This window comes from Camelus ferus, chromosome 33 (assembly GCF_009834535.1).
Source record: "Camelus ferus isolate YT-003-E chromosome 33, BCGSAC_Cfer_1.0, whole genome shotgun sequence".
Classification (NCBI taxonomy): Eukaryota; Metazoa; Chordata; class Mammalia; order Artiodactyla; family Camelidae; genus Camelus; species Camelus ferus.
Window position 1 is genome coordinate 8,450,344 of NC_045728.1, and position 13,206 is coordinate 8,463,549.

Sequence of the window (13,206 nt, forward strand, 5' to 3'; positions counted from 1 at the left end):
TGCAGACTTATTCTCAGACACCCTAAAAACCAAACCAAAACCAATCAGCCTACCTGCACAAGGCAATGACTTTTATTCTCTTTTGTACGTCTTTCAGTGGGGGAGAGTCACCTGCTGTCCAGGCTAGAACACCGAAGAGGATGCAACCAGAGGCAACTTAGGGAATTCCAGAAATTAAGGGGCTCTCGACTCACACAGAGCTAGAAGTAGAAGTCGGATCTGATTGTGAGCAGTTTTTTCTGTTGTCCTGCCCTGCGTTTCTTTGGTGTAAGCCCCCTGTGGAGGCGAGCGCCCTGTGTCCTGTTCACAGATTTCCCCCACGCTCAGCAAACTGTGGGCTTTTTGTTCAAGGCATAAATGTACACAGATGAACCTCCTTAAGCCACCAAGGATGGAAGAACACAGTCCATCCACTCACTGACGGAATGTGGGTCTGCCACACCTCTGAATACCAAGGCACGGATGGGTTCTAAGGTGAAAACCTGGAGGCCTGCTTTCTGGGCCACCCAGTTCTCCCAGTCACCACCAGGGGGCAACACCAGGGGCGAGAAGCCAACTGGCCAGTCCCCAGAGCGTGGCTGCAGATGGTCAGGGAGGGACTGGGAGGGAAGCCAGCCAGGGCCCTGCTGCCTCTCCCTGGATCCGTGCTGGAAGATTCGGCCACAGCTCTGGCCGAGACCTGCTTTACTCACTGGTGACGGGTTTGGGTTTTGTGGCTACAAAGGACATTAGATTTGGTCCTTGGGGGAGTTTTAGTGGTTTTGACAAGGGCTACTGTGGGGTGATGACGAGCCATTTCCCTGCGGTGGGCGGACGGGAGCAGGGAATCGCCTGCCTGTTATCCCATCTCTCTAAATTATTAAGCTCCTGTGACGCGGCGGGCTTCACTGAAGTCAGAGAGCAGAGACCATCCCCGGGGATGAAGGGGTCAGGGGTCTAGGAAGACGGGGCTCCCTCCCAATGGACAGAGGTGACTTAAGGGCCCAGGTTCTTCTGGGAGGAGACCTGGCTCTGGTCCTGCTCAGGGACGCGGGCCTCACCACACTCTTCCTGCAGTCCTGGGCCTTGTTTGGGGCTTTTCTGTTAAAGGACACTGAGCACAAGGGCCCTGGTTGGGGGTGAAAACAGCAAGGGACATGCGTCCAGCACTCAGGACCCCGCTGTGCAGCGCACGCCCTCCGCTCTGGCCAGGGGGCCCCTGCACCGTCCCTTGCTCCTTCCTGCCCGTGGCCATGCTGCCTGCCCTCCTCCGGGGCCCTTCTCCCACCTGACGGGTCAACATCTTCCCAAGGTGACTTTGCTTTATTCTGGGAAGGTGGTACCCCACCTCCATGACCCTGACGGGATGGTGGCCTTTTATCACACGGGGCCTGCATCAGGTTTCCCAAGTGGGCCTCTGGCCTCTAATTCCCTGTCGCATTCCTCACCTGTAAACACACGGTGGAGGCCCGAGCAACACCTGCTGACTATGACTTCGTTCTAAAGGGAGCCAGTAGACGCCCCCCACCCCGCTGTCCGTCTGTCCGTCTGTCCCCTGCAGGTGAGGCTCTTGCTGAGCCCCGAGCCGTCTGCACCTGTGGTGCAGTGCTGCCGGCTTCTGCCTCTTGTCCCCTCTCTGTGCCTCCGCCTTTAAGTCAACACACACCCTGAGTGACCCTCAAAAGCTTATCCCTTTGACAGTAAACCTCAGCTGTTGGCTTGAACTGAGAGCTGCCAGGAGAGGTGACATCATGAAGGGGTGACTTTTGGGGACAGACCTTTGAAGCTCAGGGGCCTAACTCATGGGCTTCAGCAAGCTGAAAGGTGTTGGCCCGGTGGATTTGATTACTATCGGAAGCTACGCGGGTCCACTCTCCTCTCGGTGCTGTGCGGCCCCCCAGCAAAGGCCAGGGTCCTCATAGAGGGGATGGGGAGACCCAGAAAACGCCTGCCTGGAAAGGGGGTGGGGAGGAGGAAAGGAAGATTCCTTAATCCTTAAATGGGAGGCAATGGAGGTGCTACAAAGGAACACGTCCATAGTTCAGTGGGGAACATTCCAGTGCCGTCGACGTGGGTGTCGGGGAGCAGGCATTGGACCTGCTCTCAGAGAGGCTGGCAGAACAGTAGTTTAATACTTTTTAAAGGGAGCAGGAGGTGTGAGGTCCTGCAGGAAGGGGCCGTGTGCTTTGCCAGGTCCTGCCCAGTCCCGCAGGGCCTCCTGCCCCCAGCCCACTCCTCCGCCACCTCTTCCCATCCCTTTCCTTCCCGACTTCTTGGCTCACATGCCCCGGGCCGGCCTGGCAGCCGTGCCAGCTCACCGGTTTTGGAGGCAGCCTCTGCAGCAAAGTCAGCGGCAAACTTCTTGAGGACCTCTGCGCTGTCTTCCTTCACGAAGAGGCCGATGAAGTTGGAGGAGGTGTAGAGCTCCAGGGGCAGCGGGGCTGAGAACTTACACTTCCAGCGACTGACTGTCGTCTGCAGGGCCTCCCCCAGGGCGTCCACCTTGCTGTCCTCACACTGGCAGGGAAACAAGAGGCTTCGTTCAGCGACAAGGGGACAGAGATGTCTGGTGTGACTTAAAATTTGGCATCCTCTGCCCAGAGCTGGAGGCCGATGATGCAATGACTAAACCACCACGTCTGGTCTGTGAGGAGGGAGAAGACCTGCAGGCTCCCAGTTATACCTGGGGATGGATTATCCAGCCGGGCAATGGATGACCTCTCCCCACTCTCCCTGCCCTGATGTGCTCCTCTGAACTCAGCCAGCATGCAGCGGGACTGGTCCAGCAGAAAGGGAGCCCGAGGGACGTGCCAGGAGAGTGTATAGCACCCCAGGATAAGTTGTGTATTTTCCACTGTTTTGCATCATCTGTGCCCTTTCTGTTCTGCTTAGATGATCAAAAGTTGACTCTGCTTCCACCCCCAGGATGCTTGGGGAGAATGAGGCTCCGAGAGCTGTAACATCCTTCTCCCACCCTCTTCAGAGCACTGGGACAAAGAATGAGATTGTCTAAAACTCTGAATACTTTTGAGAAAGATCCTGGGATGACTAAGAGGAAATGATGATCATTTTAATTTTCAGCGTGAACGGTGAAAGAGAAGGTGTGAACAGATTTTCACCTATGAAAGGAGGGTGGGGGTGGGAATATGAATGAGATTCTGGAAAAACAATGCAAAATATTAGACAAACATATTGTCTTAAAACGCTACCATTCTGCCTCATCGTGACTCTAGCTGGAGAAATCAGTTCTTCTCCGTCTCTGCAGAGAGCCGAAGTAGATGAAGTGTATTTACATTTATTATAACGAGGGGGATTTAGTGCAGTGGTTAAGTAAGCATCATGACAGCTAGAATTATGGACTGGGGGACGATGCTGGGGGAGAGGTATCTCTGCCGCCTCTAGAAAGATGGAGCAAAGCAAAACCTGTGGACAGTGTCCACATGGCTCAAGTCACCTGCCCCGTCTACAGTCTCCGTGTCTCCTCCCCAGCTCTCTGACGGCTGCTCTTCCCTCATGAGGGGGGAGGGGCAGACAACAGACGGAGTGAAACGGGGTTAGAGAGTCCGCTCCCTCTGTGGCTGCCAGGCAGTGGGGTCAGGGTCCCGAGGAACATGCTGTGGCCACAATGCTATCACACTGGACCCCGGATGCTCCTGGGTCTCTGCAGACAGGAGAAAGGGGCTGGGGTGAGCAGCCGCAGACGCCGCTGATTCCTCGAAGGCTCCTCCTAGCTCTGGAGCCCGTGACCCTTGCTGGCCACGTCCTGACACGCTCCCAGGGCTGGTGGGATGCGGGCATCCGGGACTGGGCAGGGCTGTGGCGGCAGCGGTGGGGGGGTGCTCACCATGAAGAACTGGCAGAGGGTGATGTGGGGGAAGATGTTGTGCGCCTTGTTCTTGCCACAGATCTGCTTTGACTGCTGCCAAAAGTCGGAAAGCTTCTGCGCTAAGGGGCCAGTGGGGCGGAGGTAGAGGACGTACTCCCGGGGCAGGGGGTCATCCAGGAAGGGGTCGCCGACGTGGGAGAACAACCTGCCAGAGAGGAGGGGGCCGAGCAGGCGTCACTTGAGATGAGGGAAGCAAAGGAAGAACTGAAAGAGAGCTCCACCCTGGGCAGGCCCCACCCCCAGCCCTCCCCCAGCCCTGTGAGGGGAAGGGTTTTCAACTTTGTGCTTTAAAAATCTACCCTTTGTATCTGCTAATCCCATACACCAGATGCTAACACGACATTGTACATCAACTATACTTCAGTTACAAAAAAAAATCTGCCCCTTGAAGCTCACACCTGGTAAGCAGCTCTCGGGGGTGCCGACTTCTCTTCCCCTGCCTGTCCTAGGGCATTTGCACCCCACAGCTCCCTACAAAAATCCAGAAGCTGCTCTGCTCTCCAGCAAGCATTTCAGATAAACGTTAAACTGTTTCCCATCCACCAGGACCGGCCCGGCCTGGCCTGCCCTTCCAGTGCATCTACGATTAAACCCAGGTGTCTCCAAAGATAAGGGGGGGCTTCGGGATGGTCACCTTGTGGGGTCGGCCCTGGGTAGTGATATACTGGAAGGTAAGTAGGATGTTTTTAATCGATTTGCCCAGGATCTAAAGTGGATCTTTAAGTGCCTGGAGAGGGGTAGATATCATGATGGGGGCTCTGTCTTAGAAATGCTTTGGATTTCTTGAAACAGCTCTGAGGAGAGCACACATGGGGCCAGGACAGAGGCGGCAAATGGCTTCATCCCTGGGCTTGTCACATGGCCTTTCGACTCCCCTCCCCGCCGCAAGGTCCCGTTTGACAGGCTGCACATCCCTGCTCATCCACAGACACTTAGAGTTAATTACGTGCTATTTTCTCTATTTATTTATTTCATACCAACCAGTCACATGCCGCCTGAACACTTCTTCCTCCTGTGGATGCCAAGGCTTTTTGTCTGGAAGAAGAAACCAGATTTCTATTATTAGTATTTTTAACCTCCTATCTGCTTTTCTCACTGCAGTGGCAAGAGCTGGCTGTGCAGCAGGTTGTCAAGCCTACCCAGGGGTGTAGGGGAGACACCTGCAGCAGGACAACTCCCCAAGGGTCACAGGGATGTTGGACTTGTGATTAATTTCCATGTAATTAGCACTGGATTTGCATGCAGCCTGACAGCCCATGCCATCTATTTTTAGTTATTTTCACATCAGACTTTTATTTCTGCTCCCTAAAGGTTGTCATGTCTCGCTTTTCCCTCCTTCCCTTTCACCCACTCCCTCTTCCTGACCCAGATCCCATACAGAGCATTTCTTACCCACAGCCCCTTGGCAAAGTGTGTTAGAAAGCGGTGCTGAGGGTATTAAGACTTGAGGCTAGATGCCCACAAGGACAATTAGTTTGGTTCAGTCCAGTGCCTCTTCCCACCCGCCTCCAACCACCACCACCAGCCTCAGACTGGATCCATTGTCTCCAGCTATTTTACAGACATCTTTCGGGACAAGTAGCCCTGGGTAAAGGGTATGCCGGAGGAGAAGGGCGGCCCTCACTCCCACTGCTGGAGAGACAAAGCCCTGTGAATGGTGGGGCAGTGTCACAGGGTGGTTCTCGCCACGAGTCATAGCCCAGTGCACAAGCACGTAAGTAGAGCAATTCTGAAACTTCAGACTGGTCTCCAAAAGCCAGATAGTTCTGGGTTTGCATCCAGCTTTGCTATTTGTGCATCCACTCATGCATTCAAGTTTATGTTTGTTCAAATTATACCTATCGAATTGCTATGACTTTGTCAGCACCGTGCTAGGCTCTAGGAATACAGGACAAAACAAGACTTCTATGGGCCCTGCCCTTGTGGAGTTTTCAGTGGAGCAGGCGTGACAATGTTAATTGCCCAGGTGGTTATTTAATTACGTTAGTGGTCAGTGCAACGAGGGGAGAGCGCAGGCAACCCTAAGCACATTGGACGGGGAGGTGGGGGGGTTTCATCAGGGAAGCGACATTTCAAGTGTGGCCTGAAGAACGTGGGCCCCCCTGGGGAGGTAGAGGTGGGCTGTGAGTGGGGGCTGTGGGGGCAGGAGACACCTAGTTCCTCTCTACAGTGAGGAACCTTGAACAGTGCCTGACACCCTGGAGGCGATCAGTAAACGATCATTCCTGCCCCTTTATGCTGCACCAATTCAGGGTCCGAGGGAGAGAGAAGAGGGGAGGAACTTCTAGTGTAAACTGATGCTCTTTCCAAGCACCCTTTTCCCAGCTGGCTGCTGACCCCAACTCCTCCTTCCTCATCCCTTCTTGGAGCAATGAGAACCGCTGATGGTGTGATGATGACCAGAGATCAACTGGAGGCGCAACACCTGGCTTCACACAAGGCGAAGTTCAGGCGAAGGAGGTCAAGGTCACAGCGGAGGCTTCAGCCTGGTTTGAGGCCAGCCATGGTGGTGCTGCTCCACGACCCAAAGAGAAATACCTTCCTTTCCTCCACGAAAATCTGAGCACAGATACCAAATGACCAGAATAAGGAAACTGCACAACTGAGTAGAACAGCATCCTAGAAGACAAGCTACTTACAGTAAGATGAGGTTTTGCAAAAGCAAGACAGACTCCTCAGAACTCCTTGGAACAGAAGCTGGTGCGGAAAAGGCAGGAAACACAGGGAACCCCCTCTTTCCTGCCACACATCTCGCTTTTTTCAGATCCTGAAGCCATGCACCCACAGAAGAACACAAAGCATGGCCTTTTAGAGGTTAGACTCTCTGAGGGATTAAGGTCACCAAAAAAAGACTTATTGTTTCAGAAACAATTGGGAAAAGGAAAACTCATTTGTGGTCCAATATGCTATTTATATAAAGGATCCAGTTTCTTTTTTTCTAGGCTCTTCCCCCAATGAAATATATCTGACTGAAATTTTATTTATTTTTCCTTAGCACTAGGAGTATATTCCTTTGGAAATGAAAAAACTAATTAAGTTATGGTCCCTGTAACTCTAAAGACAAGTTTTGGAGAGGATTCAAAGATACAATTGAGATAGATAGATAGATAGATAGATAGATAGATAGATAGAAGGTTTGGGGGATAAGGCTGTGGAGAAATGTTAAGGAGACCCAAGTTCTTTCTGAAGACGAGTCTGAAAGGGCTTCAGTTTTGTGTCTGGTTATCATATCTGATGTACCTTCTCCGATGAGGGTACGAAAAATAAGCTCTGGCTACAACACAAAGGACTCCAGTTAGACACCAGAAAGAACTTCCTGGCAGCAACGTGCTATAAAAGTGGTTTTTTGTTTGGCTTTGTTTCTAGGAAGTTGTTACCGATCTGAAACAGGTGTGAGATTCTTGAGGCAGGAGGCCGTAGGAGGAGGAACAGCCCTGCTTCCCAGGGGTCACAGCCACCGGCAGAGCTGCTGCCTCACCCACTGCCAGGCTGATGGCGGTTTGGGCTGAGTTTGTTCCCAGAACTCTGCCCACAGAACAGACTGCACACGGGCAGTGGCAGAACACATCTCCCTGCTCCAGCCCCCTGAAGAAAGACTGTTGCCATAGAGTTCCCACCTCCGTGGTCCATCCATGGGGCCAGTGCCAAGAACAGTGGGGTGTGTGGGGTGGACCCCAAAACACCAGGCTGAGCCTAAACGGCTGCTACCCTCAGAGTGACTCAGACACTGGCAGTGCCTGCTGGGGACCTTGAGCAGATAAAGGGGGAGTATCCCTGTCTGCTCAAAGGAGAGCAGTCCAGCCATTGGATTATAGCAACCAGTGATTCAGGTGGGACTCCCATGGCTGGAATCAGCAGACAGCTGAACTACTGTAGTTCTATTACATGAGAACACAAATTTGACTCTTGACCCTGGTCCTAATCTTCCCAATTACGTCTAGGGTTCACTCTTGGAGGAGTGCAAAAAAACAAAAAACAAACAAACAAAAAAAAAACAAAAAAAACAAAAAACATAACAAAACGAAAGCAAACCCTTATGCCTCCTAATGATGGGGAAGAACAGCATAAATCATATAAAAGCAATGGCTCATCAAAAAATCGGGCAAGCAGCTGCAAGGAAATTAGCCAGCTGGGGACGAATGGGCAGCACCCACTGATTGCCTTGCTTCACTCCGGGAGATCTCCTCCCCACTGTCTGCTCTCAGCTCTACAGAGTTTTGGGTTCGCGGTGGCTCTGGCCCAGGGCCACGGCTCTACCCTACCACCAGGGTCACATGTTGCCCTCCTTCCTTTCCCTTTCCACCTGTGGGAGACCAAGCAGCATCACTTCCCCCTCCCACCCGCCTTCCCTCCTGCTTTTCTTCCTTCCTATTCTCTTTTTTCCCTTCTCCTCCCCAGGAGCTCTTACCAGGAAACCAAATGTAAACCAAAGATAAAACCCAGAGTTGATCAAGTGTCATTTTCTGATCTAAAGTTTGATATGCAAATCAATGTGATACACCACATCCACAAAAGAAAGGACAAAAACCACATGATCATCTCGATAGAAGCAGAAAAAGTATCTGATAAAATTCAACACTGATTTATGATAAAATCTCTTACCGAAGTGGGTATAGAGGGAACATACGTCAACATAATAAAAGCTATTTATGACAAACCCACAGCCAGCATAGTACTCAATGGTGAAAAACTGAAAACTTTCCTGCTAAAATATGGAACAAGACAAGGATGCCCACTCTCACCTATTCAACAGTCTGTCCAACATAGTCTTGGAAGTCCTAGCCACAGCAATTTGGCAAGAAAAAGAGATAAAAGGGGTCCAAATCGGAAGAGAAGAGGTGAAACTGTCACTATGTGCAGATGATATGATACTGTATATAGAAAACCGTAAGCTCCACAAAAAAATTACTAGAGCTAATAAAAGAATTCAGTAAGGTAACAGGATACAAGATTGACATTCAAAAATCAGTTGCATTTCTTTACACTAACAGTGAATTAGCATGAAAAGAAAGTAAAGAAATGATCACTTTTAAAATTGCATCTGAAACAATAAAATACTTAGGAATAAATCTGACCGAGGAGGTTAAAGACTATACTTGGAGAACTACAAAACATTGATTAAGGAAATTAAAGATGACTTAAAGAAATGGAAAGATATCCCATGTTCTTGGAATGGAAGAATCAATATCGTTAAAGTGGCCATACTGCCCAAGGCAATCTATAGATTCAATGCGATGCCTATCAAGTTACCCAGGACAGTTTTTTTTTTTGTTTTGTGTGTGTGTGTGTGTGTGTGTGTGTGTGTGTGTGTGTTTTACAGAATTAGAACAAATGATCTCAAAATTTATATGGAATCACAAAAGACCCAGAATTTCAAAACAATATTGAAGAAAAAGAATGAAGCTGGAAAAATAACCCTCCTAGACTTTAGACAATACTATAGAGCTAAAGTAATCAAAACAGCATGGTATTGGCATAAAAACAGACATATGAATCAATGGAACAGAACAGAGAGCCCAGAAATAAATCCACAGACCTATGGTCAATTAATCTTCAACAAAGAAGGCAAGAATATACAATGGAGAAAAGACAGTCTCTTCAGCAAGTGGTGTTGGGAAAACTGGACAGCAGCATGTAAATCAATGAAGTTAGAGCACTCCTTCACTCCATACACAAAAATAAACTCAAAATGACTTAAAGACTTGAATATAAGACAAGACACAATAAATCTCCTAGAAGAAAACATAGGCAAAACATTCTCTGACACAAATCTTAGCAATGTTCTAGGGCAGTCTACCCATGCAATGGAAATAAGAGCCAAAATAAACAAATGGGACCTAATTAAACCTATAAGCTTTTGCAGAGCAAAGGAAACTATAAGCAAAACAAAACAACAACCTACGGACTGGGAGAAAATATTTGCAAATGATGTGACTGACATAGGCTTAATTTCCAGAACATATAAACAGCTCATACAACCTAATAACAAAAAAAACAAGCAACCCAATTAAAAAATGGGCAGAGGACTTAAACAAGCAATTCTCCAATGAAGACATACAAATTGCCAATAGGCACATGAAAACAATGCTCAATATCACTAATTATCAGAGAAAAGCAAATCAAAACCACAACGAGGTATCACCTCACACCAGTCATGATGGCCATCATTCAAAAGTCCATGGGTTTAGACATAGAATACAAACTTGTGGTTGCCAAGGGGGAAGGGGTGGGAAGGGATAAACTGGGAGTTCAAAATTTATAGATACTGACAGGCATATGTAGAATAGATAAACAAAATTATACTGTATAGCACAGCGAAATATATACAAGATCTTGTGGTAGCTCACGGCGAAAAAAAATGTGGCAATGAATGTATGTATGTTCATGTATAACTGAAAAATTGTGCTCTACACTGGAATTTGACACAACATTGTAAAATGACTATAACTCAATAAAAAAATGTTAAAAAAAAAAAAGTCCATGAGTTACAAATGCTGAAGAGGATGTGGAAAAAAGGGCACCCTCCTACACTGCTGGTGGGAATGTAGTTTGGTGCAGCCATTATGGAAAATAGCATGGAGATTCCTCAAAAAACTAAAAATAGACTTACTGTATGATCCAGCAATCCCACTTCTGGGTATATATCCGGATGAAACTCTAATGCGAAAAGATACATGCACCCCAATGTTCATAGCAGCACTGTATACAATAGCCAAGACATGGAAGCAACCTAAATGTCCATCGACAGATGAGTGGATAAAGAAGCTGTGGTATATTTATGCAATGGAATACTACTCAGCCATAAAAAGGAATAGAATAATGCCATTTGTAGCAACATGGATGGACCTAGAGATCATCATTCTAAGTGAAGTAAGCCAGAAAGAGAAAGAAAAATATCATATTACTCATATGCGGTGTCTTAAAAAAAAAAAAGGATACTAATGAACTCATCTACAAAACAGAAATAGACTTACATAGTAAAAAAATCTTATGGTTGCCAGGGAAAGGGGGTGGGAAGGGATAAATATGGGAGTTTGTGATTTACAAATGTTAGCCACTATGTATAAAAATAGATACAAAAAGTTTCTGCTGTACAGCACAGGGAACTATGATCAATATGTTGTAATAACCTTTAATGAAAAAGAATATGAAAACGAATACACGTATGTATGGGCATGACTGGGCCATTGTGCTGTACACCAGAAATTGACACATTATAACTGATGGTACTTCAATTAAAAATAAATAAATAAATAAATAAATAAATAAATAAATAAATAAATAAATAAAAAAATAGATAAACAAGGACCTACTGTATAGCACTGGGAACGATGTTCAGTTTCTTATAATGAGCTGTAATGGAAAAGAATCTGAAAAAATATTTACATATGTATGTATATGTATAACTGAATTGCTTTGCTGTACACCTGAAACTAACATTGTAAATCAACTACACTTCAATAAAAAAAAATAAGAATTTAAAAAAAAAAAAAAAAAGGGCTGATGGAGGAAGGCAAGACACAGCAAGGTATGTGCAGGGAAGTTAGAATTTGGTGACCCTAGAGCAAAAGTGGTAAAGCTGGAAGAAGGTCAAGATGAACCTGAGCAGGGAGGCAGGGGGACAGCTCCCAAAAGTGTCTGCTGTTTAGAGAGCTCGGGGAATGATGCAGTGGGGAACAATGAAGTCAAGCATGATCAGATTTGCAGGTGAGTGATGATTTAAGGGAGAGAAACTGTATGCTGTTTAGAAGGCCTTGATGGTAGATCAGAAGGAGGACACTGAGAGGGTGAACTATAAGCAGGATGTTGGGAAGGATGTTTGGCTTGTTGATTGAATGAAACTTGGAGACGGACTAGGAATGGTAACTTGAACACCTGTGTGGATGGTGGAGCCATCCCTGAGAGAGAATGCAGGGGTGGAAACAAGTTTGGGCTGGAGTGGTAGTGGGTGGGAGATGAGTTCCCTGGAGAACCTGGGGGTCTGGGCTAACTAGAGCTACACCAAGTATCGCGAACAGACACGGGCGAGTTGCCACGTGCTGTACTCTGAAAGCTTTCTCTGTTACCTTGACCATGAGTCCTGGTCTCTGTTTGGAAGCCAGAAGTTGCTTTCAGGCTGCTCACTGGATTCCTGCCTCCTGTCTAAGGAATACCTTCAGCTCCCAACTCGTTCAATACTGACGTCAGTAAATATTCAAGCCATCCCTGGCTCATGCAGAAGGGTCACCCCTCCCGCCAGGTTCTCCAGGGCAGCTCATCTCTCACAGTCCTTCGAAGGACAGTTCAGCCCCTATTTTATTTCACTTGACACAACTCAGAAGTCTGACACCTGCAGTGAAAAGCAACGGGCAGCATCTATACTAATGGAAATGGTAATATATTCCCTTAAAATCTAAGATCTTGATTCAATTAAGTAGGAAACGAATTTGTTGAGCTTTCCAGTTACTTGAAGTTGCTCAGTCCTGGGCTTAGGACTGCTGGTAGCTGTGTGCTCGTGGCCTCAGGATCCCATCCACTCTGTGCATTCGTTCTCTGTGACCTAGGACTTTTTTTGTGTGCAAGAGAAGAGACAAGGGGTCAAGTATGTAATCCTCCAAGTGGATAAAGCTTCCTGTGCAACTGAAATTAAAATACATCTTTCTTTCATGTAGCCAAGACAGTCTTGAATTTTAGAAACATTTAATGCTGATAGAAGATTTTAAAAAATGTTCTCAGTGTCCAGGGTACCAGTTGTCAAATCTTCCACATGTAACACTGTGAATTCAATTAAAAGATGACCTAATTCATCAAGATCTCTCATTCTTTTCCCTGGAGCGTCACCAGGCTGGGGGATGGGCAAACTTAGCTAAAGCCCAGCTTCTGTTTTTCCTAGTCAGAGAGTCTTAGTCATATAATGAGGCCGCTGGTGCCACTAAAGTTGAGGAATTCTTTTAGGGTGTATGTGAAAAACAGACGCTGCTTTGTAATGTGGTTTTACGTAGAAACAGCAGTGACTTTCATTGTGCCCCAGGAAGTGTCACCTGCTCAGGGCTGACCTTCTTCATGGATTTGAGGCAGCTTGATTCTGCCTGAAGCTGACAGCTACCCTGAGAACAGAGGGCAGGCAGGTAACTCTGCACCTGTTTTTTTCAGTAGGAGAAAAATAAGGATAAGGAAGTCACTGATGGATGTACCAGGCACATAGGCGTTAAAGCCGCCTGATAATTGGTGAAGCTGGTATTGTTAAGGAGCCTCCCTGGACCAGGATGGCTCTCCCCTGACAGGTCAGCTTGGCCAGTCATCTCTGTGGTTGTCCCAGTCCCGGGGCTGGTTCTGGACGCTCTGACAAAAGTCTGCATCCA

General features: G+C 47.6%; 2 protein-coding genes across 4 annotated transcripts in view; one reads left to right on the forward strand and one right to left on the reverse strand.

Moving 5' to 3' along the window:
• BSX (brain specific homeobox) overlaps positions 1-13,206 on the forward strand; it is a 149,331-nt gene that overhangs the window by 134,686 nt on the left and 1,439 nt on the right. Inside the window, exons 7-8 of the mRNA XM_032472685.1 lie at positions 98-256; positions 9,125-9,140. The gene's annotated coding sequence lies outside the window, so the exon portion shown is untranslated. The remainder of the gene's footprint in view (positions 1-97; positions 257-9,124; positions 9,141-13,206) is intronic.
• UBASH3B (ubiquitin associated and SH3 domain containing B) overlaps positions 1-13,206 on the reverse strand; it is a 128,638-nt gene that overhangs the window by 25,189 nt on the left and 90,243 nt on the right. For 2 of the 3 annotated variants that reach the window (XM_032472680.1, XM_032472678.1), the window contains exons 2-4: positions 4,847-4,900; positions 3,824-4,010; positions 2,298-2,496 (exon numbers count right to left, since the gene is read on the reverse strand). In XM_032472680.1, coding sequence (XP_032328571.1) covers positions 2,298-2,496; positions 3,824-4,010; positions 4,847-4,900 — 440 coding nt within the window. Of the gene's footprint in view, positions 1-2,297; positions 2,497-3,823; positions 4,011-4,842; positions 4,901-13,206 lie in introns of all 3 variants that reach the window. The other variant, XM_032472681.1, reaches the window with a different exon arrangement.